General features: G+C 49.4%; 1 protein-coding gene across 2 annotated transcripts in view; it reads left to right on the top strand.

The window, feature by feature from the left end:
* Positions 1-7,614: 7,614 nt before the first annotated feature.
* Positions 7,615-27,417, top strand: part of MXI1 (MAX interactor 1, dimerization protein) — a 57,083-nt gene continuing 37,280 nt past the window's right edge. The window contains exons 1-2 of one of the 2 annotated variants that reach the window (XM_017803966.1): positions 7,615-7,900; positions 18,900-19,032. In XM_017803966.1, coding sequence (XP_017659455.1) covers positions 7,717-7,900; positions 18,900-19,032 — 317 coding nt within the window. In that variant the 5' untranslated portion in view covers positions 7,615-7,716. Of the gene's footprint in view, positions 7,901-18,083; positions 18,206-18,899; positions 19,033-27,417 lie in introns of those variants that run through there. The other variant, XM_017803967.1, reaches the window with a different exon arrangement.

Genomic DNA, 27,417 nt, shown 5'->3' with positions numbered 1-27,417 from the left:
TGTAATTACACTGTGAGACTTGTGAGTTACCTCTCAATGCATTGCAACCACACTGAACCAGCAGAGCTGGTGGCTCGTGGCACTGGATGCTCCCAAGGTTCCTCCTGAAGCAGAGCTACTCCCAGGAAGCACTATCCCCTTCAAGCTATGCACTCCCTTGGCCAGCTGGTGTCCATCACTGCTGGCATCACAGCTGGGGGCCACTTTCTGCTTTCCCCTGCCCACTGTGGCATGGCATTAGGGCCAAGGGCAGAGTCCTTGTGCCCCACTGGCCTCCAAATCCACCCCAGCAGCCTGTGCCCATCAGGCTCCTGCAGTCTTTCCCTGGGCACTGACCCCTTCTACTGACTGCAGGTGAGCAGTAACTCCAGGTCTGGGCATAATCCCTTTAGCACATGATATTTTTTTCAAAATTTATCAAATTTTCAAAATAAACCTTTATCCATCTTTTTATTCAGAGTAACCAGCAAGCCCCTTTGAAGGGAAGAATGTAGATCTTCACTATTATTTTGTTGCTGCCATGCTAGAATCAAGTATCAGCTGTACTCTGATGGATTTCCCACCTTAACACCAGACCCAGCTGGCCCAAGTTAGCCATGAAATCCAAGGAAACTAAATTGATTCTGCAAACACCCAGATCTCCTCTGTAGAGACTGTGTGATGAGTTCAAGCTCCGAAAGCTTTGGAAAGCAGAAATAAGGTGTTGCTGAAGGGACAGTCTGGGGAGGCCAAAACTGAGCCCCCATCCCTCCAAACCCCTGAGCATCATTCCTGTGTGCTCCATCATCTTGTAGGAGAGTGACTGGAATCCTCCCAGGACACTCGTCCTCATAAAGCTGCTGCCTTTGTTTTCCTCTAGGCTTTATTTTCTGCAGCTGGCTTGCCAAGACATCAGGCTCAGGGGGGTGAAAGGGAAAAATGAGGCACCTGAGCAGGTCCAATTTGTGCATGGCCGCAGAGATGCCCGATTTCAGCTGTCAGCACCTCAGGAAGGCCATCCTGAACTAATGTATCAAAACACAGGGGGATCGGGAGGTTGTTTGCTGTGAAAACGGTTAAAAGGCCAGCTGGATGGAGGGACACAAGGTATTCAAAAGTGAGAAGAGGCTCAAACTACCATCCACTAGGAGGTGTGGGATTCTCTTTCCCTGCTCTTCCCCCAGTGCATCCTGCTGGGCTTGTCCTAATGGCCTCTTGGCCCTGGCCCAGAAAGCACAAATCCCAGCGATGTGTTGCATGTCACAGACACCGAGTTTAACACAAAAACCAAAAGCCAGAGCATGCAAAATTGCACACTGAGAATATTACAAGATCCTTCTGCCTGGAGCAATGTCAGATGACCTTCTCTTGATCTGCCAGCCCAGCCTCAAGGATCAATCAGTGTATTCCTAGGAGTGGTGTAAAGTTTTCAGCTGAACAGATGGAGAACTAGATCCTTCACTTGGCCCTTTCCACCAGGGATGTGCACTTGAGCCTTTCACCACTTACATCTTCCCACCCACCTCATCAGGTCCCATCCACCCCTTATGAAGCCACCTAGACCCACCAGGAATATTCAGCAGTGAATCCACCCACCCGGAGATGTGCTTTTTTGTGCTGGCACAAGGCAATTTCAGACCATATGTCTGCTTTCCCTTAAGAGTGGGCAAGAAAAATTCTTTATTATTTTTATATCAGTACTGCATGGCAACTACTGTAAAAGGCCAAGCATGAACAGTGAAGAACTAGTAGGAGCTGAGAAGAGCTTGTGCAAGCTCCCAGTCTCCAACATAGAAAACCTACAATTGCAAAGATAGAAAGTGGGGAGGGCAGTTAGGAGGCTGGAGGGGGAAATAAAAAATGGTCACTGTATATGCACAGGTCATAGCTCAGCTTTGCCTAATGAATGCCAGAGGAGATCAGGGGGCACCACAGAGGGAGCTTGCAAGGAGAGATTTCAAAGGAAATGTAGTAGAAGCTTCAGAGGTAGGATGAAACAGTAAATAACAGCAGCATAAATGGATCTGAGATAAGTGGGTATGGCTGGGCAAGGCAGGAGCAGGCAAGAGGGAACATCAACACTCTTTCTAGTTTAGTTATTTCTAGCACACACCAAAAAAGAGCATCAAACGACAGATCTCAGAGGTGATGTACCCGTGGGCAGCCAGAGACATCCAGTGAAATCACAGCACTTCCCTGAGCCCCAGCAAAGAGCCATCAGGTCTACTCAAGAGCCTGAGGATCCACCCCATGTGTTTGAGAGCTGGAGCAGACACCCAAAACACTGACAAGGGCTGTTCTCTAAGTTACTCTGATCTCTTTTTTAATTTGAGGACTAACTGGGGAAGTGAAAGATCTTCCTAATTATGGCTTCGTAACAGGGCTGGATGAATCTCCCCACTCTGGGTCTGGCCAAGTGAGAGTCAGGATCTGACAGCATTCCTAAGAAGACACGACCCTTGGCTGCAAACATCTACCTGCCCTACAGAAGGACGTGTGGCTCTGCTGCAAATCATGGTTCCATGTCCCACCTCAGGACCAGGAACAAGAGGCAGCAATAGCAGGTGACAGCTGATGGCCTGGCAGGAGAGCCTGTAGCCAGTGCTGGGGAGAGCTACATGTACTAGTTATTGACTAGTGAAAGATGAAATGCAAGATTTCACTGACCTTGGTGCATCTCTCTGTGCGGGCAGATTTCTATACCCCAATCAAATCGTGCCTGGGTGAGGAGCAGGGCAATACCTGTCCTCACCAGTGGGCTGGGCCACTTGGCTGATCACAAAGAGTGATGCCAGTAACACATCTCCTGATATGGAGCTCACCTGCTAAACAAGCCCCTGCTGCCTGAGACACCACGGAGTTCCAAGTCCAAGGACTGATTTTTTTTGCAAACCATGTTGCAATGAAAAAACAAGCACCTGGATACTTGGAAGTGAAAAGGCTGATATCAGAGCAGGAAAACAATTGCTGAAGAAGAAAATGCTCTTCCTTGTAGCCATGCTTCTTAGCAGGACTGGAGGCTTTCTGCTTCTCTGCTGCAACCTACAGCGTGTCCTAGTGAACACAGTGGCACAGGAAAATCCACACACAGCAGTTGTTGGGGCACTGCTGGGTGCCCACTTGGGCACCCAAAAGGGCTGCAAGGGCTAACAGTGCCTACTAGAACCATCCTGGTTGCAGCAGCAGCTTCTTGGCTGGGGCTTGAGCTCATAAACTTCCCGGGTCCAACAGCAAAATCAAGCCTTTAGGAGTCACCCAGGATCCATCATAGATCTGCTCCCCCTCCAGGGTACAGCTGCTCCAGACCAGCTCTAGCCCATCACTACCACAACAACTGTTTCCTTAAAAAAAAAAAAAATACGTGATAGCCCTCCAAACAATTTTTTAATATCTTGATGTCACTCTTGTGCAGTGAGAAATGCCTGCCCTTGGCAGAAAGGCAGTGCAACTATTGCTTGGAAAATGGGTTCATCTTTCCAAAAGGGCAGCAGTAGCATTTAAAGGCAGATTAAATTTTATAAAAGGATTAAAATGGGAGGGAGAGCAGAGAGAGCGCAGGTGCTTCCAGGAGCCTTTGCAGACCAAAACCCAGGGTTGTCCTGGCCTCGACTTCTGTGAACCCTGCCAGGTCTGTCCAGGAGGTGATTTACACTGGTGCTGCCACTGGAACAAGCTGAACAGACAACACCTGCAATGTGGGGAAACAGCTGGTGTGTGTGATACCACCAGACCAAGGTCAAAATACAACCAACAAAGGGGACTTACAATTTGTGCTCAGAGTAGTAGTTCCGTTTCCCAACAAGGGCACGACACACACACACACACATGAGATGATTTCCACCACAGAGGAGAAGGGATGCTCACTGTCTAACCCATGGGTTTTTCATGGCAACCAGTGGGCAGCTTTGCACCTTGCCGTGTTATGGAGCACTGCAAAATGAAAGCACTCCAGCAATTTTACCTCTGACCTGGCCCAATCCCCAAATGATAGCATGGATATTTTTCCCGCTTCCATGAGTGTGAATTTGTCCCACTTCCATGAGTGTGAATTTGTCAACCTCTGCTCCTCTGGGCCACGCTACCCTCACTGTGCCATGCTGTACCAAGGGCAGCACATGGCCACAGGCTGCTGATAAAAGTTCCAGGGATCTCCCACATGGTGAGTGATTCTTTGGCCTGGAAAGTAGAGGCCATGCTGAAGATGTGGGTGGTGGGGCTGTGCCAACAGCTCACCCCCTCCCACCCCATTTCCATGGACCCCTGGAATTACACTTGGTCCCTCCACTTTTGTCCAAGAAGCAGCGCCACCATCACCTTCCAGAGAAAAAACTGACAGTGAGACTTCAGGGTAAGCTCAAAGGTTGAATGAAGTAAAAGAGAAGGCAAATAAAGAGAGCATGCCCTTAATTGGCTTGTATTTAGAAGGCTGTGGTGAATGAGAGTGCTGGACCATGGCTGCTGCACGTGTGGAGCTGCAAAACCTCCTCCCTCATCACTCCTTCTGTGTTGCCTCTCCAATCTGTGTGCTTTCCCCTGCCCACCCCTCTTTTTTTGTACTCCACAGTCCATATATCCTAAAAAAACCATTTCTCTTGAGCCAGTTCCCTTGGAATTTCTGCCCTTGGACCATTCCCTTGGAAATGCTGGTATCTCCCTACCCCATTCCCTAACAAATGTCATAACCCTCTGCGATCCCAGGAGCAGACAGCACAGGCAAGTGTTCTTGCACCTCCTGGCATCACCAATGGGTGAGAGCTGAGCTGTGCCTTGCCCCGACGTATGTCTGAGTACAAACCACACTGGACAAAGACCATACCTGGAGGTACCCAGGTGCAGCCTCCAACACTTCCCCAAGGACCCAACTACATATGGACTCCAAGGATTCAGATGGGAAATATGACTTGGGGCTGCAAAGCACAAGGACAGCCAGGACAATTCAGTGCCCTGGAGGTGGTGGCCACGGATGGACATCCAGAGAAAAAAAGGTTAAAAGAAACAGAGCATCAAGGGGTCCAGGGCACAGGTCCCCCCAGACAGGGGCTCTAGGGCTGGTAACTGGGGCTCAGAGGTGGACCAGACCCATCAAGGTTCTTGAGGCATCTGGGACATCCTGCAGCCTGGCCAGCCATGGCAGAGCTGCTCAAACCTTTTCAGGGCAAGCTGTTTGGGGAGACTCATAATTCAGAGTGCTCTTCTCTGTGGAAGTACCTTTAAAGAGAAATTATCCTGGAACTAAGCTAGAAGCGAAGGGAATAAAAATTATAATTATTCTGGCTTCAAACCTGGGATGTCACACTGGGAAAAGCAGTACCTGCTACTAATGGCTGAATCACCACCAATTCATACAAAGCATTCAAAAAATCCCTCGAGAAGTGTTGTGCAGGTGCACAAGGAGGACCAAGAAATGCAGTAGGTAAGAGAGGATGCTGCCATTAGACATGGGATCTACAGTATGGACTCTGGATGGACATACACATCCTCATTTGGGAGAGGGGCTGAGATTTTTAAATCATCTGATTTTTAGGCAATCTGATGCTGTTTGCTTCTGCTGCCTTTGGTGTGCTTTTAGACCTCTCCTACTTTAAACGAAGGTCATGGAAAGCCTTTTCCCTGATGGTGAGCAGGTAGAGAGGTGCCCTCAGTGCTATGCTGAGCTGGACAACTGCTTGTGCCCAGGTTTCCAGTGGATGCAACCAGGACTGGTTAGAGCAGAATCTCACCCCTGTCTTGGTCCCTGCACAATTAGAAAGCCAAAGACTTTCTGACTGATGGTTTAATAGGAGTGCACGCTTGTAAAGCAGGAATCGTGTCTTATCTCAGCTTGTTAGTGAAGTTAATAAAAACCAAGTACTTTTTTAATCCTTCACTTGCCTGGATGTAGCTTATGGCTCAGCCTGGCTGTCACCTTCAGCCCTGCTCTGATCAGCCTTTGCTTTTCCAGGTTAAGTCCCTCTCTTCTGGATGGCCAGTCGCCTGTGCTGAGCACACCCCAGCCCAGCAGCAGAGTGCTGTCCTGCTCCACTCCTGGCACACCAGGCTCTGCCTTCTCTCCACTCTTCTCCAGGCCACAACTAAATCCAGCTGATGTTTCCTGCCCTTCCCCAGACCCATCAGCCCATTTCAGGCTGCCAAAAGCAGTGATGGGACTTTGGCATTGTTGATGTGGCAGCAGCCATGCGGTGCTGCTGGCATGGAGGCGCCATATGGCCATGAGAGAGGCTGGGTTGAGCTGCACGGAGAGTTGGCCCAGCCCCGGCACGTGCTGTGGGAAGGGCATGTGACTGATGAAATCCTGCAGCCATGCTTCCCAAAAATAGCCTGCTGACCCCCAGCAATTGAGAGCCAGAGGGACTTCATTGCACGCGCTGCAGTCTGGGGCATCGTTCCCTCTCAGATGATTCAGTTCCCCGTGACACTGCGGGCTCCAGGTACCAATTAACACTTAGCAATACGGCATTTTTAGACGCCACCATGACCTCTCTTCTCTGCTTCCCTCCAGTGTTGATCTCTGGGAAGCCGGCGAGCCCGGCGAGGCCCATGGAACCCCACAACAGCCAGGCTTGAGCAGGTCCCCACACCCCAGCACATCTCTGGGGCAATGCTTCACCCCGGCCACTCCCACAGGGCTCCTCAATGGATCCAGACCAACCTGACCGGCCAGGCAGGAGCGGGATTTCCTGCTGCCAACATAGCTCCGTGGCTCAGGTGATGGAAGGGGAGCCAGGAGGGTGGCTTGCTGATGGCCTGGTGACAGTGCGGTCCACTCCTACTCCCTCAAAATTCATAGACCTGAGACGGCAAATGACTTGTGGAAGTGCAAATCCTTGCCCTCCTCCTTGGCCTGTGTGAGGTCCTGTGCTCTCTCCCCAGGGTGCACATGCTCTTTCTCACCTGCCTGACTGCAAAACAAGGGGAAAACAAGGATATGCCCCAAACACAGTGTGCTCGGCCCTGACTCCAGGTCTGCAAGGAGGGACATGAGGGCAAGGGCTAGGCTGGTGCATTCGTTGCCTGCTCTCTGACTTTGATTTGCTTTGGAAAAAAAAAAAAATTAGTTGCTTTTGGAGTCTGAACCCAGACAGGGCTTTCTGGGGGGCACTGCTCAATAGAGGAGGAGTAGTTTGACATTAAACCGCTTGTGCTTCATGCCGAGGAGCCCCTTTGGAGTTCGGGGCTGTGCCTGCAGTGCTGGCCCCATCTCACCCAGGGCTGGGTTCAGCATAGGCTGTCACCCTGGGTTCCCCAGCAGGGACAGACCCTCAGGCAGTGGCGGGAGGTGAGACGGGGTGACAACAGGCCTGGCTGTGCTTCTGTGTCCCGGGTGCGGGCGCAGCCGGACCCTCCCACCTCCCCGGCTACACCGACACCGCCAGTGATACCCGGGGTCGCGGGGGCACCTCCGCCGGCGCCCCTTTGCAGGGGTCACTCCGGGCTGCGGGGCTGCAGGACATCCCGGGGCTGCTGCGGGGCGACTCTCCTCTCCCCCCGCGCCGGTCCCAGCCCGGCCCGGCCCCGCGGCCGCCCCCCCGCGCCGGGCGCGGCGCAGCCGGCGGCGCTCGCACTCCGCAGGCGCGGCCGGGCCGGGCCGCCCCGCCGGGGCGCGGGGGGGGCGGGACGGCGGCGGCCCGTGGGGCGGCACAGCGGCGGCAGCGCTGGGACCGCGGCGGCCGCCGGGCTCGCCGGCACACGGGCGGGCGGACGGACGGACGGACAGACGGACGGGGAGGCGACGGGGCGATGGGCAAGCGCGGCCGGCCGCGGAGGGAGCCGCGGGGCGAGGGGGCGGCCGGCGGGGCCCGGTGCCCCCTCGGGGACATCTGCAACACGAGCCCCGCGGCAGGCATGGACACCTTCCTGTACAACGTGCAGGTGCTGCTGGAGGCCGCCAGCTACCTGGAGCGGATCGAGAAGGAGAATAAAAGTAAGTGCGGGCTGGCGGCCGTGACCGCGGCGCGGGGTGGGGGGGAGGCAATCAAGGGGAAGGAAAAATAATAACCCAAACTTTGGGCTGGCTGCAGGGGCCGGGAGCGCAGTGACAAAGGGCCGGCCTGCACCCCCCGCGGCAGAGACGTGCGTGCGACCCCCCCGTCACTGGGGACACGGGGCCCGGGGGGAAAGTTTGGGATGGAGAGCGGAGCGGAACGGCGTGGGGAGGGGGAGGTGCATCGCCGCTTCTCGGGGTGAGCGGGCTCGGCGAGGGCCCCGAGAGGGACCGGGGGGGCGACGGCCCCCGCGCGGACACGGGGCCGGTGGCGGAGCCGGAGCGGCGGGGGAGGAGGCGATGACACGTCCCCGCTCCCCCCGCCGGGGCATGGGCAGAGTCACGTAGGCAAGTGGCAGCGCTCGCCAGGTAGCCGGCGGGGAGGGGAGGGCAGGGCACAGCAGTGCAGGGCAGGGCTAGCGCCCGCTGCGGGGTGCTGGCCAGCGGCGCCGCTAGCCTCCCGCTCCGCGGGCGCGGAGCGGGGGTGCGCGTAGCCTGCGGCTTTTCCCCCGCGGAGCGGGCTCCCCGAGCGGGGCCGCGGGCTGCTGGGAGCGGCGGCACCGCGGGCAACAAGGGCATTATAAACAAAGGGGCGGCCGTGTCCCGTGGCGGAGCGGGGCGCGGGCGCGGAGCCCGGCGGAGCGCTCAGTCCGCACTCCCCGCACACCCGCGGCGCCCGCCCCGCCCCCGCGGGTGGACACATGGCTCGCACATGGAGCCAGCGCGCCGCGCTCATTGGCCGTCACCGCCCCAGGGGCGGGGCCGCGCGGCCCCCTCGGCCAATGAGCGGCGCCGGGGTCCCCCGTGTGACGTCACGCGTTGCCGAGCGGAGCGGGGCCGTGCGGGGGGGGCGCGGGGCCGGTGCGGGGGGGGCTCGGCCCGAGGGCTCCGGGGATCTGCGGGCCAGGGGGTGCTACATGCGGAACCCGCCGGGAACTCTGGGCTCCGCTCCGCCACCGCCGGCCTGCCCTTGTTTTCATCGGGATTCTCTGTTATTCTTTGTTTTAGGCTTTATTTTGATATTTTTTTAATTTTCTACTTTTTTTTTAATTCAGTTTTTTTACTCTTTGATTTTTCCTCTGTCCTCCCCGGTTTTATGTTTTTAGGTTTCTTTGGCGTTTTCCCCCCCGCGTTTTTCCTCCTCTTCGTGGAGCGTGTGCTGCGTTTTCTTTTCCGTTTAAGTTTACAAAGGGATCAGCGAGTCCCTCACCGCGTGTCTCCATCGCTCCATCACCCTCCCCTCGCCGCTCATCCCCTATGGCAGCTATAGGTCCCGTGCAGGTGACGATATAGGGTGCCCTTGTTCTGCGGGAGCAGCTGCGTGCACGCAGGCTTCCAGGGAAAGGGATTCCACTGCGGAGAAGCTGCTCTGCCGCTAAAGCTGCAGCCGAAAGCCCTTATTCTTTGCTCGCCCGGAACAAATCCAGGCTGCTTTTCTGTTTTTGAAAGTTGAATTATTATCAGGGTAGGATTTTTTTTCTCATGTGCTCATTGTTGTTTCGTAATGAATCTGCAAAGCCAAGTGTCTGAGGAGCTGAGCTGCACCGTGGCCAGCAGCTGCGAGCAAGGAAATGACAGGAGACACCAGCCAGAATTGGGTTTGCCTGTGAAAACAGCAGCACCCCTGGTTTGGAAATCGAGTGTGAGACCACTGGTTTGGGTTTGTTGTTTTTCTCTTGTTGTGACAAAATCATGGGGGTTTTTTCAGGGGAGGGGAGGATAGAATTTTCCTTGCTGTTGAGATGGGTAGTATCTGATCTTTTATATGTTCCATTTAAAAAATGCATCGTATTATGCAGTTCCTTGTTTGGAACTGGAAAATGAGCAGGACAGAAGGATACAGCATTTTTTATTGCCAGATTTTGAAAAGAGGTGTTTGCATCCAAACAAATCCATTCCTGAGCACTTGTTTTCACCATTTCATTAGTAATCATCGTGGTCATAATACTGGAAATCATCATTTTTGTTAGGCAATTCTGCAAAACCTTTCAATATTTTAATTTGCAATTAGGACATTTTAGGTTGAAAAGTCCCATTTAACCGAAGGTTCAGCTATCGAACGTGCTGTTCAGAACGTGATCATCATAAACCAGGCGGCTTTTACGTGTTGCTCCCAAACAAAGAAAAATGCTGCTGGGATTGGAAAACAATCTCTGAGCGTTACTGGCCCTGTCTAAACTAAGGAACAGCTGCAGAAGCGGGAGGGTTGTATCCTAACGTATATACATTGCCTTGCTGGGAGGAGATTTGCATGCGGAGCTCAGGTTATTGCACCACGAGAATGCTGTGCCCTTTCATCTGCCAGCGCAGCAGTGATTGCTCAGTGCAGCCCGTTCTGGCAGCCTGGCAGAGACCTTGGCAATGGCTGGTCACTCCTCACTACAGCCTCTGACCTAGCAATTAGCAATAACAGGGGAGACTGGCTCAAAAAAGTTTGGTGATGGAGACTGCCAAATTCGGTTGCAGTCAGACTTGGTGCTCACCTGCTTCCTGCAGGATGCCCAGGTCATTTGACCACGGTGTTACGCAGGGCTGTAATGAGCTATTTTGGTGTTACTCCCATCAGGAAGGTGTCTGAGTCACAGCCCTGTTGTGCCAGGTGCTGTACACACAGGGGAGTGACAGTGCCCTGCCCCAAGGAAATGCAGTCTTTAAAAAATAGAGGTGACAGGTAGATGTTTGTCTCCTCCTGGCCAGGATGGGTGACAGGAACAGAGCTGGGTAAAGCAGCAGGATGCTGGTTGGGATCAGCATCACAGATGCATGGAAGCTGAAGGGCTTCAGCAGCCAAAGGAAGAAACTTAAGGAAGGGTTGTTATGACTGGTTGAGCTCAAGTGGTTTTCCATGTAGTTTTACGGTTTCTGATAAACCACACTCCATGTCCTCATTTGTTCTTCCAGGCCTTTGCTGGCTGTGCCAGGTTATTCACCTTTTCAAGACACTGTCCCCAGCAAGAGTGGATACTCTTTCGTAGAGGGGTCCCCTGAGAGAAGGACACAACCTCATCTCTTGTGGATCCAAACTCTTGTATATCCCAGAGTGTACATGTCACACCTTCTGGTGGTAGAGGAGCTTTTCAGCCCTTTTCAGCCCCCAAAGCCACACCAGTTTCCCACCCCTGCTTGCAGGTCAGTAGTGCAAGGCGGGCAGCGGAGATTTTCATGTCTAGGGCAAGACTTTCAGATAAGGCAGGAATTCCTGCCAGCTTGATGCCCAGGGAGAAATAAGGAGATGATTATGATTTTTTTTTTACATTTATAGGTTCCATGTCCCATCATCCTGGTGGTGAATAGTAGCATAGGGGCCATAGGTTGTTTGGATGATGTGGAAACAGAACCGCCAAGCAGAGAGCCATGGAGCAGGGTGGGATGTACTGTCAGGGCTATGGCAGGGAAGGCTGTGCTTCAGGAGTGGCCTTTCAGCACCAGCAGTGAAACCACCCTTGTGGTATTTGCTTACCTTTTTAAAAAATTGGAATAAAAATTACTTGTATTACAGTATGGTGACAGGGAAGATTTAGAGTATCAGACTCCTTGGAAAAAATGGAGTATTTTAGCTACTGAAATATAACTGAATTATTTTTCCACTTGAACCTCTGGAAATAAGTAACAGTGCTGCCTGCCTGCTTGCTGCAGTTCTCATGGTGAGACCACAAAACCCAATCCCAACACACCTTGCCAGCTGACATATATGGGTTTCCAAATGACCTGTTTCTAGAAATTTAAGCTTGGTATCTAAGGAATAGAAACGTCACATGAAAAAAATTCCAGTGGCTGTTTTCAGAAATGAAAGTTGTGCTCAGGGCAGCTCTGTTGGTGTATCTGTAACCTCTGCAAATGCTACTTCATGAATAAGCATGGCTGGAAATGTAGCAGCGGAAATGCTGGAGTTTGGAAGATGTTTTTAGAGGGATCTGGAGTAAACTCAGCTGAAGTTTAGTACGTGCCAAGCCACCCCTTTGTGTGTGTAGACTCACGTTTTTGTCAATAGTAGTTGCGTAAACATGTGATGAATCCTTGGGATGTGATGACTTATCTGTAATAGACATGGTGTGTAATACATACTGATCTCACTACAGATACAGACCTGTGTTGCCATATCCTCTTCCAAAAGCATGAAGGCAATCAACTCACTGTAACAGGGGTGACAAGTTCACAAATCTAATAGAGATGTGCATGCATGGGACGGTAGACTTGAGCCCCTCGCAGGAGACAGCTAGGTCTGCTTCAAGTGCTGGCTATGTTTATTGATCTTCTGACCAGGAATAACAAATGGGTGACCTTAGATTTGTCTTTTGCTCCTGAATAATTCTCTCTAAAGGAGAGGAAAACTGAACCTCGAGGGTGAGTCAACGGTATCTTCATCATGTGGCTTCTTCCATTGTTTATGTGCTGTTTAGGGTCATTTTTTGACAAGCCAAAGAAATATCAGAAACCTCTAATTAGTGGAGGGCAGAAGAAGCTGAGACTGCCTTTGGTCTATGTGCAGCGCTCCCATTGAATTAATGAGAGCTGAACACGTGGCTCAAGGTCAGTGTAGATGGTCTTGGATCTCACAGTGATGTGATATATGGAGCAGTACAGGGCCCCTTTATTTATATATTTTTCATCCAGCTCACAATAAACCCCTTTCATTCCTCCTGGTTCATGACCTGGCCACGGTGATTCATGTTTTAGCCACTTCCAGGTTGGGTTATTTTGACTCAGGCTGTTTGGACCTCAGCTTAAAATTCAGAAGGAAGCCACAGCAGGAGAAATGATAGGGCAGAGGTAAAACCATGGGACTGTGCCAGAAGTGCTGCTGAGAACTGATCATATCCCATGTCAGCAGAGCATCCTGAGAGCCAGCAGAGAAGCACCTTCTGCCACTGGCTGAAGAACCCTACCTTCTTATTTAGCTAAAAGACTCCATCCTGTGTATGATATATTTTTTTTCTTATGGAAAGCCCCCTTAATTTTGCAGCTGGATCAGTTAAGTGACTGAATCAAGTCACAGAGTGAGTCACTGACTCAGTATAAATTGGGGCACAACACAGGTCTGAAAAGAGCCGCACATCTCCTGGAGAGAAGGAGCAAGTAGCCCAAGAGCCAGTAGACCTGTGACTTTTACTTTTTTGATTGGCAGAGCTTAATCTTTGAATCTGAGTGAGAAATACAGCGTGCGCTTTATTCCTGTCCAAACTCTTGGATATCCAGGTGGTTTGGTTCTGAGCAATGTCTATCCTCACTGGTGGATGGGTTCCAGATAACAGTGGGAGTGCTGAAAGGGATTATCTGATGCCTTGTGAAAGAAGGAAGCTCCCAGATGAGAAATGAGGCCACATCCTATAGGCAGTGTGGGGCCATTAGTGAAGGTATTGCAACCCTTGGAAGGGTGTTGAGTAGGTGGGACTTGGGATGTCTCCAGTCCACTGCTGCAAGTCCTCTGATGCTGAGCCATTATAGTCATGAGTATAAGAATAGAGACCTGGTTGTTAACACTATGTGCTGATAGATGGGATATTCAGATGTTGTTCCCCTCACTTGAGAAGCAGGAATTTTATGGATCTGCTGTCCCCAGAAATTTGAGGAATCAGTGAATCTTTGCACTGCTTTGAGAGCACCAGAAAATGGATTCTACTGGTGATTTCTGTTCATGCCTTGACTGCAGGTTTCAAGGCTTTGAAAACAATATTAAGGGCTTGCAGGGTTTTTGTGAAGGTGGGTAAAGGAAGCTTTTGTGACTGTTGCCATCTTTATGTTCTTCTCAGAGGGTGCAAAGAGATGGGGATAGGAGGGTTTTAGGAAAAGCCAACGGAGGGATGGGAAACAAGGCAGTTCAGCCAAAGGGATTGCCCTTATTGAAAATAACTTCCAAAGCAAAGCATTGTGTTATTTCTAAGGTTTGTGTTCAAAGCAGAGGGTTGGGCATCTTGATTCATGAGACGTGTTCCTGTTCTACCTCTGGCTTAGGGTGTGTCTTCATATGAGCAATTATGCTGCTTATACCTCAGTTTCCCTTCCTGCAGAGTGGAAAGAAAATAGCTAAAATCATTTCAGTTTTGAGAAGCCTAAAACGTTACTTTCTGGAAAGCTCTTAGAAAATTTCCCTGATGGAAGATGTTAGTTTAATGCAAGTGATGACGATGTTGGTAAAAAACAGATCACATCTGTTGTACTTGATGAAAATAGTACAGCAGCATTTCAGATGTAAATATTAATTGATTTCTGCACTGCAGATTTCTTCTTGGATATTTAAATTATTGCTAAGGAGGAGGGAAAGGCTATCAGGGAGATTAACAAATCCATTATTAAGGCTGGAAATGGAGGGTTGCCGAAGTGCCATTTAATAAAATGTAAAAAGCCCCTTTCTAAAGGGCGAAGCAGCAGAACACACAATGAAAGTGAATCACAGCTGCCAGAAGGGATGCCAAGCAGCAAGCACTTATAATCAGAAAACTGTACTTACAGATCATTCGGAGCCACTAAATTAAATGATCTCATTCTCCCCTAAAATACTCTTCCCTTAGCTCCTCCCCCTTGTTGCCTGTGGATTGCTCCACCACATTTAAAATCTGACTTTGGGGGCTTTTTGGTCAGCAGTTGAATAGCATTGGGCCTCTTCGTGCTATTCACTTTCCACCCACTTTTGTTTCTGTCACATACAGCTCTGGCATTTTGCAGGCTGACCTGCCCACACGAGCACTTGGGATGGCAACTGAAAGATTTTGCAGATCTGCTGTGGCTGCACGGCTGCCTTGCCTCCTCTTTGGGGCTCCTTCTTTGGGAAGATGTCTCACAGTTTATTCTCAAATTTTTCTTTGTTTCATACATTTTTTTTTTCTAATTGGACATTGTTTACTTCAGAAACAAAGACTTGGAAGCTGAGCTGAAGTGTAAATGCAAGAGCTGATCCTACATCATTTCACGCAGAACTGATCCTACCGTTGCTTCATTTCAGAGCTGTTTTAATTCGCCGTTTGTATCAGGGTCCCCCTCCTTCACACTGTTATTTTGTATATAGAACTTCATGAGGCTGACACTTGGATATGCTACTAACCTACCCCTACGTTTTCCACCCATGGCTTTCCCTATGTAATCCCTAGAGTGGCACTACATATCTCCAAATGTGCCATCAGAAAAGCTAGTGGCAGTGGATGCTGACAACAGCCTGTTTTGCAGTGATTGTGGGGCTTCATCGTGAGTTTGGGGGTTGGAGTTGTGGGGTTTGTTTTTTTTTAATGTTTAGCATTGCTAATCCTGAGAGGCAAATGGTTCTGTGGTTTTGAAAGCAGGTTAGAGGCAGCACAGCTAGAGCCCAGAAATGCTCTTGTGTTAACTTCACTGTTGCAGAGAGGTCTGTGCACCTGTGTCCTTTTCGCATATAACTGGTCCCAAAGACTGCTAAAATTTGGAATTTTCCATGTGCTTTTAACAATCTGCTCTATGGGCAGTTTCCAGTGTAGAAACGAGATGGGGAGAGAGAGTACTTCCTTCCCTGAGTTCTTCCCCAGACAAAAGCCAGTCTTTACACGTGCTGTGGTCTGGCTGGGTGTAGGTACGTGAGTGGAGGCTGGGGCTGGGAGTCCAAGTGAAGGCTGGGGCTGGCTTTCCCACAGAGCAGAAGACAGAGGTATGTCCCTGGAGGTGTCCCAGCTTCCTTTATTCCTCAACTATCCCATCTGAAGAGAAACAAAACAAACCAACCCCTAGAGATTCAGAGATGAAAAGGTCTGTGTAAGAACTGAATAGTGGTATTATTTTTACCTCCATCAGCTGCAAGCCTGCAGTTTTCTGAGGAAACCTCAGAAATGGTGAATCAGCGAAATGTGTTTAAAGAAAAGTTAGCTACCCTGAATCCACTTTTTTCAGGCCTTCTCAAGTTGAATGCTGCCAACTCCTGCAACTTCATCATGAGTCTCCTGATAGTTTGTGCTCTGCCTAAAGCCCTTGCACACATCATTAATTGACAATCTCTGCTTTTCTGGTTTTTTTTTCAAGGTACTTCTCCATCTCCCATTCTGATGAGGAATGCTTGCAAATGTAATCAGTCATGGCCTAAAGGTTCAGACCCATGAAAATAATCCCAGTTAAAACTACAAAACAGTCTTTGGAGGGTTTCTAAGTCGGGATCAGTTTGAGACTCGGATTTTTACTATGAATGTTCTGATTCTAATTTTGAATGTTCTCTGATCATGTCCTTTTTGAGTCAGTCAAATATTTTAGAGACTGGTATCATACAATTAAATGTTAACAGCTTTTTAAGCTCCATTACAGCTAATGTTGAAGTTGGTAAAATTCAGTCCCAGAATTGATCTGAGGATTTGTACCTGTATGAAAATCAGGATGTAAATATGTTATTAAAATGCTGAAAAGAGTGATCATATTGGCAGGTGTGTGACAGAATTCATTAAAATGTTGAGATGGTCACTGTTGTTACTTGTTAATGTGCTGCTTCAAGTAGAGTGAGGTTGCTGCCTGTGGTATCGCTTGTCTGTGCTCTCAAAGGGCTGTGTTCACACTTAAAAATGGGTCTTGCTCCTCAGCCTCCCATCAGAAACACTGTTTCAGCCACTCCAGGTGGGAATTCCCTGAGCCTGGCACCTTGTCTTTAGTTACATCTCCACAGGTAAGATGTGGAAAGCTCCCACCCTGTGGAACATGCAGTTTTATCTTTTGTAGCCTCTCTGCTTCATCCTTGCCATAGGCAGTTCCACGTGTGGAAAGCCTGGGTGTTTGTAGGAGAGGGATGAAGTGGCTGCTGAAGTCGTGCACTCTAGGCAACTGCTGCCTTGCCCCCAGTTTGTTGGTGGAGTGTGAAGCTCTGGCCTGCAGGTTGCTGTGGTGTGCCAGCGGCTGCTGCCCACTGATGGCCTCTCCAGGTGGTGGTGGCCCAGGAGGAAGCCACCATTTACAGCTGGGCATACAGACTGTGAACCATGTGTGGCTCTGGTACACTGGGAACTGCAAGTTGGCAGGGAGGAAGGGAGGGAGGACAGGGCAAACCACCACCTCCTCAGCGCCTGAGTGGGCATGGAGCCATCACCTGGAGTGCTGTGTCCAGTTCTGGGCTCTTCAGTACAAGAGAGACATGGAACTCCTGGAGCAGCTTCAGCAAAGGGCTGCAAAGTTGATCAAGGGCCTGGAGCATCTCTCTTATGGGGCAAGGCTAAGGGAGCCGGGTCTGTTCAGCCTCGAGAAGAGGTGATTGAAATGGGACCTCATCCATGTATTTAAGGGAGAATGTGAAGAGAATGGAGCTGGACTCTTCTCAGTGGTGCTGAGCAATAGGACAAGAGGCAATGGGCAGAAACTGACGCACAGGAAGTTCACCTGAATATGGGGAAGAACTTCTTTACTGTGCGGGTGACTGTGCACCGGAACAGGTTGCCATAGAGGTGGTGGAGTCTCCCACACTGGAGATATTTCAGAACCATCTGGACACAATCCTGTGCCACGTGCTGTAGGATAACCCTGCTTGAGCAGGGAGGTTGGACCAGATGCCCCACCAGGTTGGCCTCTTCCAACCTGACCCGTTCTGTGACTCTCTGACCTCAGACCACCACCACCACACCTCGGGGTCTGGGTGGGCGCGGAGCTCTCACCTGAGGCGTGAGGGCACACAGCCATCACCCCGGGAGGTTCACGTGCGTGTCGATGCCCCCACACGCTCCGCCGGTCCCTGGGTGCTCTCGGGAACTGCATTTCCCAGCCCGCCCCGCTCCGCCCCGCCCGCCGTGAGCGCCGGGCAGAGGTAAACAAAGTGCTGCGCGGCGGCGGGCGGGGCGGCGGCCGGAGGGGCCGGTCCCGCCGCGGGGCTGCCTGGCCAGAGCGGCCCGGGGGGTGGGATCCCGGCGGGGCCGGCGCTGGGGGTAAATCTGGGCTGGCGGCGGGGGCAGAGCCCGGGGCGGGCGGTGGGCACGGGGCAGGGTCAGGGATAGCGCTCGCCGCGCTGCCGCCCCCGGCGGGAGCATCCCGGAGCGGGTCCTTCCTCCGGCATTTCCTCGCGTGTTCCCCTTGCCACCCCTCGCCCTCCCAGGAGAGCCGCCCCCCCGGGACGGTGTGACGAGGCCCGGGCACTGGGCAGAGACGGCGATCCCCGGCGCCTCCCCGCCGCAGCCGCCCCCGTCTCCGTCGGGGGAGCCGGGAGCGTGGGGGCGGAGGGCGGCCCGGGGCGGCGGAGCCCCCCGGCCATGGAGCAGGTCCAGATGATCAACATCCAGCGGCTGCTGGAGGCGGCCGAGTATCTGGAGCGAAGGGAGAGAGGTAATGGGGGGAGGATGGGTGCTGGGTGACAGCGCTCCGTGAGGGGAATAGGGTTGGGGTCGGATCCCCACGGAGGGGGGAGAGTGACCCCGGAATAGGGATCGGAGCGAGTGTTTTGCTGGCGGAATGGTGCTAAATCCCCAGCAGGGAAGGGTTGGATGAGGGATAAGACTGACGGGTCCTCTTGGAGGTGGTGGATGAGGTGGAATGTTTTTGCAGAGTGGGGGAGATTGAGGTGGATGGGATTTCTGGAAAGAAAAGGGGAGATTGGTGTGAAAGTTTTCCACTGGGCAGGAAGAATGGTGGTGGGCGGCTCTGGCTCAGCAGAGACATTGATGGCACAGTGAAATATACCTGGTTTGCTCGGTTCAGATAGCTTGGGCAGGAGGAGGGAGATAAGGCGCTCTCTGGACTGTCATGGGTTTTTTTTTGATGTTTTCAGTGCTTGAGTGGTGGTGTCTTTTCTCCAGGTTTGGCAGAGAAAAGACACCTTCCCCCTTTTCTCCACCTCCCAGTCCACTTCCCTGTGAATATATCATCAGTCATTTCCCTGAGCTTGTTGTGGTTAAGGTCCTCCCCAGTTAGGCCAACGGGTTAGTGCTGAGTCCTGCCTGCTGACTTTTTTTTTTTCTTTTTGTTTTCTTTTTTTCTTTTTTTTTTTTTTTAAATGCCCTGCCTGTTGATTTTCTTGCAGAGTGCGAACATGGCTATGCCTCGACCTTCCCCTCAGTTCCAAGCCCTGGACTACAAGACCCAAAGCCCACGCGGAGGCTGAGCCGGGCAAGGAAACACAGTGGCAGTGGCGGCATCGCAAGTCTTGCCAACAGGTATGAGGTGGGCAGGGCAGCATGGGGGGCAGGGCTGGCAGGGAGGGGGAAGCTGGAGAAGAAAGCTGGAGGCAGTGGAGAGAAACTTACTCTCTGGGGAAAATGAGAAGAATCTGAACACAGGGGAATTCAGAGCTGGGACACACAAGTACAGCATCCATTCTGGATCCACAGTGCTGAGAGCAGAGGGGACACAGGGGAGCTGTGTCTGAAGTGACACAGCCAGCTGACGCTGTGCCAAGGCTCAGGTGCTGCAGAGGGAAGGGGGGATAAGGGGATCTGTCCATAGGGTTTAGGGAGGAGGAATGCAATAGCTATTCCTATTATATACAGCTGATATCTTTCCAACAAAGTCACTGCTTTTAAGGGATAGCGTGCAGCCTGGGTGCTTTGGGATTGTAATGACAGGCATGATTCGAAGCTAGGAAATGTTTTGAAATGGATCCCCTACAACAAATGGGAGAGAGGGAGATGACTGGCTGCTATGTACAACATGTTAAAAATTCAGTTCAGGAAAATGAAGCTGTCTTTCACTCTGCCTTACAGGGCAGTGGGATTTCCCAGTTTTTGATAGCTTGGTAATTGTAGAACTCTGTGTTTTTTAAATCTAGAAGAGGCAACAGGATTAAGATTACCACTTGGTGCTTTGGTTGGATCTGCCTCTTCCCTCTCATTCTTGTTCTTATTTTTGTTTGCTCCCTTCTCTAGAATTGTTTAGACCTTGTTGAGACCTTCTGGGATAGAGAAACTTTAGAAATATAAAGTATGGTTTTGAAAAGGCATTTGCAAGCTTGCTTTTACTGCAGCGAGGCCCGTGCAATCCATAAAATGGTGGCAGGTGGCTCAGGTGATTAAAGCTTTCTTAAGGCCATTGGGAAGGACCCGTAAAGGCCTAAGGGAAAGGTGCCTTTGCTTGCAGAGATTCTGCTTCGACAGCATTTGATAATAAAGGTTGTTTGAAGTGATGTTAGGACACCTTGCTGTGGGAAAGTTTTCTTCATCAGGATCAGCATATCTTGAGCTCTTTGTATGCTGAATGTTTGTATTTGCTTCCCTACTTCATCCAGTCTCTCCTGGTTTCAAGGTAGTTGTAGCCCTTTACTGTTTATCATGAACCAAAGTCCCCAATCTTTTGACTTTGTGTTGGAAAATGATGGCAAATGCTGAATTGAGGTCTGTATTTTTCCCTCTAGGTTTCCCACATACTATTTTTCCATCCCACACCTCTTTGTCTCAAAGGCCTTTGTCATGGCAACCTGCCCTTCTCCAGAGGAGGACTGGAAGCACATCCCCCTCAGGAACTCCTTAGCACTGAATCCAGCAGCCTGTAGGCTGGAGAGGGATGCAGAGTACTCCCTGTCCCTGGGGCCGGGGTGCTCAGCGGGCCCTGCCAGCACAGAGCCCCAGGCACAGCTCTCCTGGGGCAGCTCTGTGCTGACACCAGCCCATGGGGCCCTCGAGCCTGACAGGCTGAATGTGTTGATGTGGGGGGAAAGGCAACAGAGAAGCAGAAAAGACACTTTCTAGCCTTATTTCACACCTTCTTTATACAAGCAATACTGAGACCAAATTGAATCTTTGGAGTGAGTGCGTTATCCAGAGTGTTGCCTCCTGTGCTGGTTTCAGCCTCAGGGAGTGACCAGCGTCAGGTCTGCTCGAGGCAGAGACCAGAATGGGTCTTTTGGGGAGCTCAGACCGTACATGCACAGTTGGAAATAGAAGTTTCTTATAGCACAAGTCGTAGCAGCTTGCATGTGCTGTAGGAGATGGCAGGCCTTCCAGATGGCTGAAGTGCTGGAAAGTGACAACTGTGAAGTTTAGGGTGCCTCCAAATTCACTGCAGTGTCTTTTGTGTGATGCTGAGTATAGCATCAGCCTTGTTTAAGGAAGGCTCTGTATCATCCCTTCCTGTTAAAATCAAAGGAGCAATTCAGTAAGTTCTGCCTGGTTGAGTTGAAATGGACTTTGAATTAAATATCAAGTCCTTGATGAGGAACAAAACTTACATTTCATGCGTGGACAAGAGATTTTCTTGGATTGCTTTTGTCTCAAAATGTTTAATTAGTGTAGAGAAATTATGCATTTAGATCTCATGCAGATCTTGTCATTTAACAGCCTCCTGTAAAAATGTTTCTCAAGCAAGCTTGGCAAAGCACTGTTGGTATCTTTTTTTTTCTTTATTTATACATTTTACAAATTGACATGTGTACACTGTTGCTGGTCTTTATTGAACCGAATAATCCATGATTTTGTGGTGCAGGCTATTTACAGAGCCTAGATGCTCTTTTGATTCATAGTTTAAATCCAAGTATTTCCCTTTATCATTTGCAGCCCAGACATGACAGCCATTTCCTCCCAACAGGCTCTGTGCTGTCATGGCACAAACACCCAGAAAGTTCTGAGGAAGGGGCAGTCCAACTCTGGATGGCAATGGTGGAGCAAATCTTATTCTTACAGAACTATGATGGTCTCCCAGTCCCAGCAAAATAGTTCTTTTCTACCCCAAACAAGGGTGTGCAGATAAGAGGGAAAACATTGCTTCACGATTTCTAATTCAGATGCTGCATTTTTAAACAAGGATGTTGTGGCTCAGGTTCTCTTTTCCTTTGCTTGTCTCAGTACAACCAACAGCATGGAGATTGCTGCAAAGGAGTTCCCCTCTGCAATCCTTGTTACCTACATGTATGTGTAGTGTTTTGCATGGGCATTTGAAAGCCCTAGTGTTGCATACTGTGACTTAAAACCTGAATATATTTAAAAATACAGTTTTGCTTTGGTCAGGGAAATTTAGGTATGGAAATTACACACCTTTGGAAAATATGTGGAGAATCAAAGTCATTGTGACTTGGCATTCATAATAACAAGGGAAAGTTTTCTTTAAAAAAACCCCTGCTTAACACATAGCTAAAAGCAAAAAACCAAGCCAATCAATTAGCCAACCTGTATTAAATTAGAATTTAATTTTGCCTCTATTTTAATTTGCTCTTGACAAAAGTATCTTCTGGTTTTTGGAATGGGATGAAAAATAAGCCGAGATTTGTTACAGCATGTAGTATCGCTTATTTAATGTCAGTTTCTTCTGAAGATGTTTCTGAGACTGAAGCTGAATTCTTAAAAGTTGCTGGAGAAGTTAAGTATGCTGGGAGTACCGTTCTGTGGGTACATTAACTTGAATTCAATGTCACTGGAAACTGCTCTAATAGACCCAATTATTTGAAAAGGTCATTATAGTTAGTTAGGAGTAGCCTGGTTTGATATTTATACATTTTGGAAAATAATTGAAAGGACTTTTTAATCAGTTTAAATCATTGTATCAGCAGGATATAAAATAAACAGCAGGGATGCTAAATGATTTTTTTTTCCCCCAAAATACCATCAGTTTAATGAAGTTAAGATTTATAATGAAATCTGAAATTACGTTACAATATTAAGTCGTCATTTGTGTTTTGTTTTTGTTTAGGCTCTCAGGCATGTAGAAAAGCCTGTTATTTTTTGGGCTGATCCTGGGGAAATGCCAAGCACCCTCCCAGCAGCACTAGGAGCCCTCAGCTCTCCCAGGAGGCCCAGGTTGTTAAGGGCACTCAAAGAATCTATTGCTCAGTTCCATGGAAGAGGGTTTGATCTCTGTCCAGTTTCTTTTTCCTTTCATTTTCCTCTCTTCCCATTGTCCTCCCTTGTGTCGGAGGCCACTTCCCAAGGGCCTTTCAGACATCTACAGTCTGGTAGCAGGTTGCCTGCAGAGCTTGGAGTCAGCAGCTGTAATGAGTATGGTGAGGCATTTTGGACATGGTGTCTTGAAAATCTGGGTGCCTGGGTTGCTTTGCCTTTCTGAGTATTCTGCTGATGCAGCTCCTCATGTTCTCTGTCGTTGCACTCTCCTCTGCCCCCTTTGAAACTTTTTCCGTATGCTTCTAAATCTCATCACTTGCTTTTGTGCTGAACCTTCTGTGTTGCCCTCTACTCTCACATCCTTTGAAACTGTCTTTTGAGGGCAGATATGGGGGCTGCACCATTGAAACCCTCAGGTATTCTTGACTTTAACCTTAATTTGCTCGGAGTGTCCCTGAGCAAGGAGTGGGGGGCAGGTGGGTGGGTGTGCATTAGGTACCTCGTGTGCCTTAGGCAGTGGCTTCATGCAGCACAGGTTCACAAACTGAAGCACAGGTTCACAGAAGCTGAAAGGATGTGGCATGTGTAACTGCAAGTCAACCTTGGCTGTCTGGTGCACTAGAAAGCCTGATTTACCACAACAGCAGTGCTGTGCAGCTGTACCTCGCTGTGCAGGGGAGGAGTAGGGGGGTTGGTGAACACTGCACAGTTTTAATATATTATATTTCTTCTGTCAAAGGAGGTTCCCTCCCTCCTCCCCCCGCCCCCTCATTGTGCTGCTGACTGAGTACCTGGCAATTTTCAGTCCTTCCTACAGCCTCTGGAGTTAGGACAGTGCTGTAATTATGATTTTATTGGGGGAGAGGGTGTGCAGGTGGCTGAGTGGTTTGCCTGTCTTGTGTAAGAAATTCCAGAAAGAGCAAAATGCAGTGTCAGCTTGTCTTGGTCTACTTTCCTGCACAAAGCCTCTACCCCTTCCTTCACGTCCCAGAGAACTGGTCTCTGAGACTTTTTGTTGACAGCTGTCCTGCTTCCTAGGCTCTATCAGTTGTTACTTGTTTCTGGATGATACTTTGTTTATTTGCTTGTGAGTTGTTTGGTTTTGGGGATTTTTTTTTTAATCATCTCGCACTGGATCACACCTTACTCCACAGCTAGTGGGAGCTAAGTTTGACTGGCTGTGTGTAGGTGGGTTAGAATCTGGCCCTTGTGTAATATGGTGGGGAGAGAGGCTGCTTTCTGCCTCAAGCCTTGTAGTGCCAGGGAGCTCTATTCATGGCTCAGGACTTGGCTTTGCTTCGTAGAGTACAAATCCACACGTGTAAAACAGAGAATGGATGAGATTTGCTGTACTGTGTTTTGAGTTACGCCTCACTTTGATAATGTACAAACAATGTAATTACTATCTGGAATCTTCATGCTGCTGTTGAAATTTTCTCTAGAAATACTTGGAAACAGGGTCTTGCTTCCCTTGTAGAGAGGATACATGAACATGCTAGTTAATTTTTTAAGAAAAGAAAACTGAACAAGGCTGAGCTCTTAAGGATTGTTTCTCTGTTAGAGGTGTTGAGGGAGACTGGCCAACAATATTGATTATAGTTAGGTATGTGCATGACTTCTTTTTGGGAAAGCATAATGACAGTTTAAGTGTTAGACTGGGAAACTGGATTGCTGGTATGTACACGAGAGGCAGATCACCCCATGTTCAAATCCTACCATCTTGGCAGGTTTGTACTGGCATACAGGTGGTCGGAGCAGGCTGGCAGGTATGATTGTTCTTGGATAACTCTGTTTGGCTTCAGCACATCCAATCTGCCCATTAGTTGTAATTTGCCCCAGTGCAATCTGCAGGTGTAGACAAGCAAGTCCTGGTGATGCTGGGGTTTCTGAACCTGCTGGCACTACATTGTGCCTCTCCTCGTCTCTACTGTTCTACATCAGAAGCCGAGGTCCTGCCACGATTTGGAAAATAAAAAAAATACCCCATGGAGGTGAGCTTTTGTGTGCAGTGTCTTCTCAGTGATGCTTGGCTTTGCAGTACAACTGGCAGGTTATCAGGGAAAACACAGAAAGTGAGGGTGAACCCAGCAAATGGCATGAGAAGCATAAACCCCACTCCCTGATGAGGAATGAGGCCTCCAAAAGTGCTAGAGCTGATGTAGCAGTTTCCATGGGGGAACCCACTGTGTTCCTCTTTGTCACTCTGTTTATTTTATAGCCCTCCAAGGGAGATGATCCTGCAGAGCTGCAGTTCCTGTTTTCCTTTGTGTATTAGTAATATAGCCATGCACTGGGAGATCTGTGTGACAGGGAGTCTATGCTAAACCCATGAGTCTGAGCTGAATTTATACTTTGATATCTTTAGTAGGTGTAGAATGTAATTTTTGATCTTTTTAGACTACTCAGGTTGTGCAAAGAGGCCTTTGTGTAAACTAGAAGTAGGCCCAGCTGTTGGTGTTACCTGCAGCTCAGCTGTAATACACTGCTGCAGCAGCTGTGTGCCGTGAAGTGCCGCTGTCTGTGGCTGAACAGTCATGGTCCCTTTGTCCTCCCAGATTTGGGGGAATCCTTACAGGAGTGTGCTATTTTGCAGCAGTGGGATTAGTCAGGGCTCATGCTGTTGATGTTGCAGCACTGTGCCCAGGTGGAGCTCTGCTGCAGCTGCCGTGGGCTGATTTGCATCACTGATCACAGTGCTCTTGAGATGGTAAGAAACTTCAGGTTTCAGCTCATAAGGTCTTTTGAAATGTGAAGGTTGTTAGCCCCAGCTCCTAGAGAAATTTGGTGTCCTGGCATGGTGGGGAGGTTATTTGGGCCAAACCTCATCATCTCTTCCTCTCATTTTCTCTTCTCATTATATTCAGTGTACCAGCAATTCTCTGGTTTAAGTAGTATTCCTGTCAGATGTTTTGGGGTTTTCCCCTCTTACCGCATTTATACCCTTTTTATATCTTCTCTGTGTAATGCCTCATCCATAACACACGCAGGAGTTTATCCTTCATGGTTTTGTTTAACCTGACCTGGTCCTTTGCTTGGTAGTGAATCGGTTGTCACCTGTAGTGTTGTTTCCATCTGCTCTCCCGTTTGTAGGTAAGACTGACTTTCCTTTCTCACTGCTGATTGAGCTTTCAAATCCATTTCTCTTTCTGACCCAAACAGATCAGTCAATGTCCTGCTGCTGAGTTAATTGTCTTGCTTGTAGGAGTTCCTGCTGTTCATCATCTCCTGATCCCCCCTGACAAACTTCTGCCCAAATTCAAAGACTGGCTTCTATTTGTTCTCCTCTCGAGTGTGTTGGCTTCTATTCCCTACCTCCTTTGAACCAACAAAGATAGGATTTGTTTTTGTTGACTTATTTTGGGCTCTCTTGATCAGAGGTTGTGGTTCTCTGGGGCTGTGCACTTGGCTGGCCTTTGCCTGGATCTCTTCTCTATGAGACACTGCCTTGTTGATCAGCTCAGAGGGAACAGGCCTGCTTTTTCCATCCTGCTGGATATATTCCCATCTCTCTTTTCTATGCTCCCTACTGTACTTTCATTCTTTTCATTCTGTGATATAGAAGTGATTTCACTTCAGTTCTGTTGCTTTATGAATCCAGTTTGAAGTAGCCTAGATGATTTCCAACATTGTCTTAATTACTTGTTTATGCTTTGCTGCTTGCTCTGTGACGAGCAGGCATGTGGACTGAGAGCAGTTCTTTTGCCTCAGTTTTGATTAAAGTTCCTCTGCATAAAATAGTTGATTGTTTTCTGAAGGCTTTTCATTTATCTCCTTCCATCTGTTACACCATCAATAAGGGAGAAGTTATGGGAAGGGACAAATGACATTAGGATTGCTGTTGAGACTATTACTCCAGTGGTCATTGTCCAGGTGCTTGGGCAGCTGTAAGGAATGTGTTGGCATGGTAAGGTAACGTGGCACCAGTTCTAGTTTACCTCTAACAGGCTACAAACTGCAGCAGTTCATGAACTGCTTCAGGAGTAGTTTGGCCATCTGGGAACTGTGGGAAGTAGCCACCTCACTGCCTTCATATTAGTTGCTGCTGCTTGTGAGCCAGAACTGTAAGAGCAGGAGAAATTGGAACTCTTCCATTTTCCTCAGCCTTCCTTTTTCACGGATCTCCCAGGTGCTGGATGAACATGTCTCTGTTAACAGGACATAATCCCAGACGACAGGACATTTGGGTTCTCTTCCTGCTTTTCTTACAGTCCGTAAGACTGTAAATCTTTGTGCCTCAGTTTCCCTAGTACAATGTGTAGCTAACAGTAATGTTAATGTATTTTCCTGTTTTCCAGTGTGTTTCCCCTGCCAGACACAGTGTTGCAGCAGTATAGCTGTAACATGAGAGATAACTAATAAGTCTAAATAGAAGTGAAGAAAGTCTGGCCTGGCCCACAGCCATACAAATGCCATCAGTTCCTTTTCAAACAAAGTGTGTTTCAGTCAGGTGGCGTTTACACAAAAAGCCTCATTTTCCCCAGTGCATCTGAAGGCAGTTTCTTTAGGGCAGAAGATGTGTGTTGCAGAGAAGTACATGCTCCCCAAACAGACTGCTGCACTGCAGAGGACATTGCTAAGGCTATTTCTGGAAATGACCATCTTCCTCAAAAGGGTAATGTTATGTGTGGGAAGAAGCGTGGTACAGGGCAAAGGGCTGGCATGCTGGGTCTTTGGATCGTTTCCTGAGTCTGCTGCTGTAAGGCTGCAAGATCTGGGCACGTCAGATGACCTACATGGGTCCTACCATCTGTACATTATATGGTTCCCACCATCTGT

Source organism: Lepidothrix coronata, unplaced genomic scaffold (genome assembly GCF_001604755.1).
Source record: "Lepidothrix coronata isolate B3197 unplaced genomic scaffold, Lepidothrix_coronata-1.0 Scaffold8, whole genome shotgun sequence".
NCBI lineage: Eukaryota > Metazoa > Chordata > Aves > Passeriformes > Pipridae > Lepidothrix > Lepidothrix coronata.
Note: the sequence above shows the minus strand (reverse complement) of the source record. Positions and strands in the feature narration are given on the sequence as shown.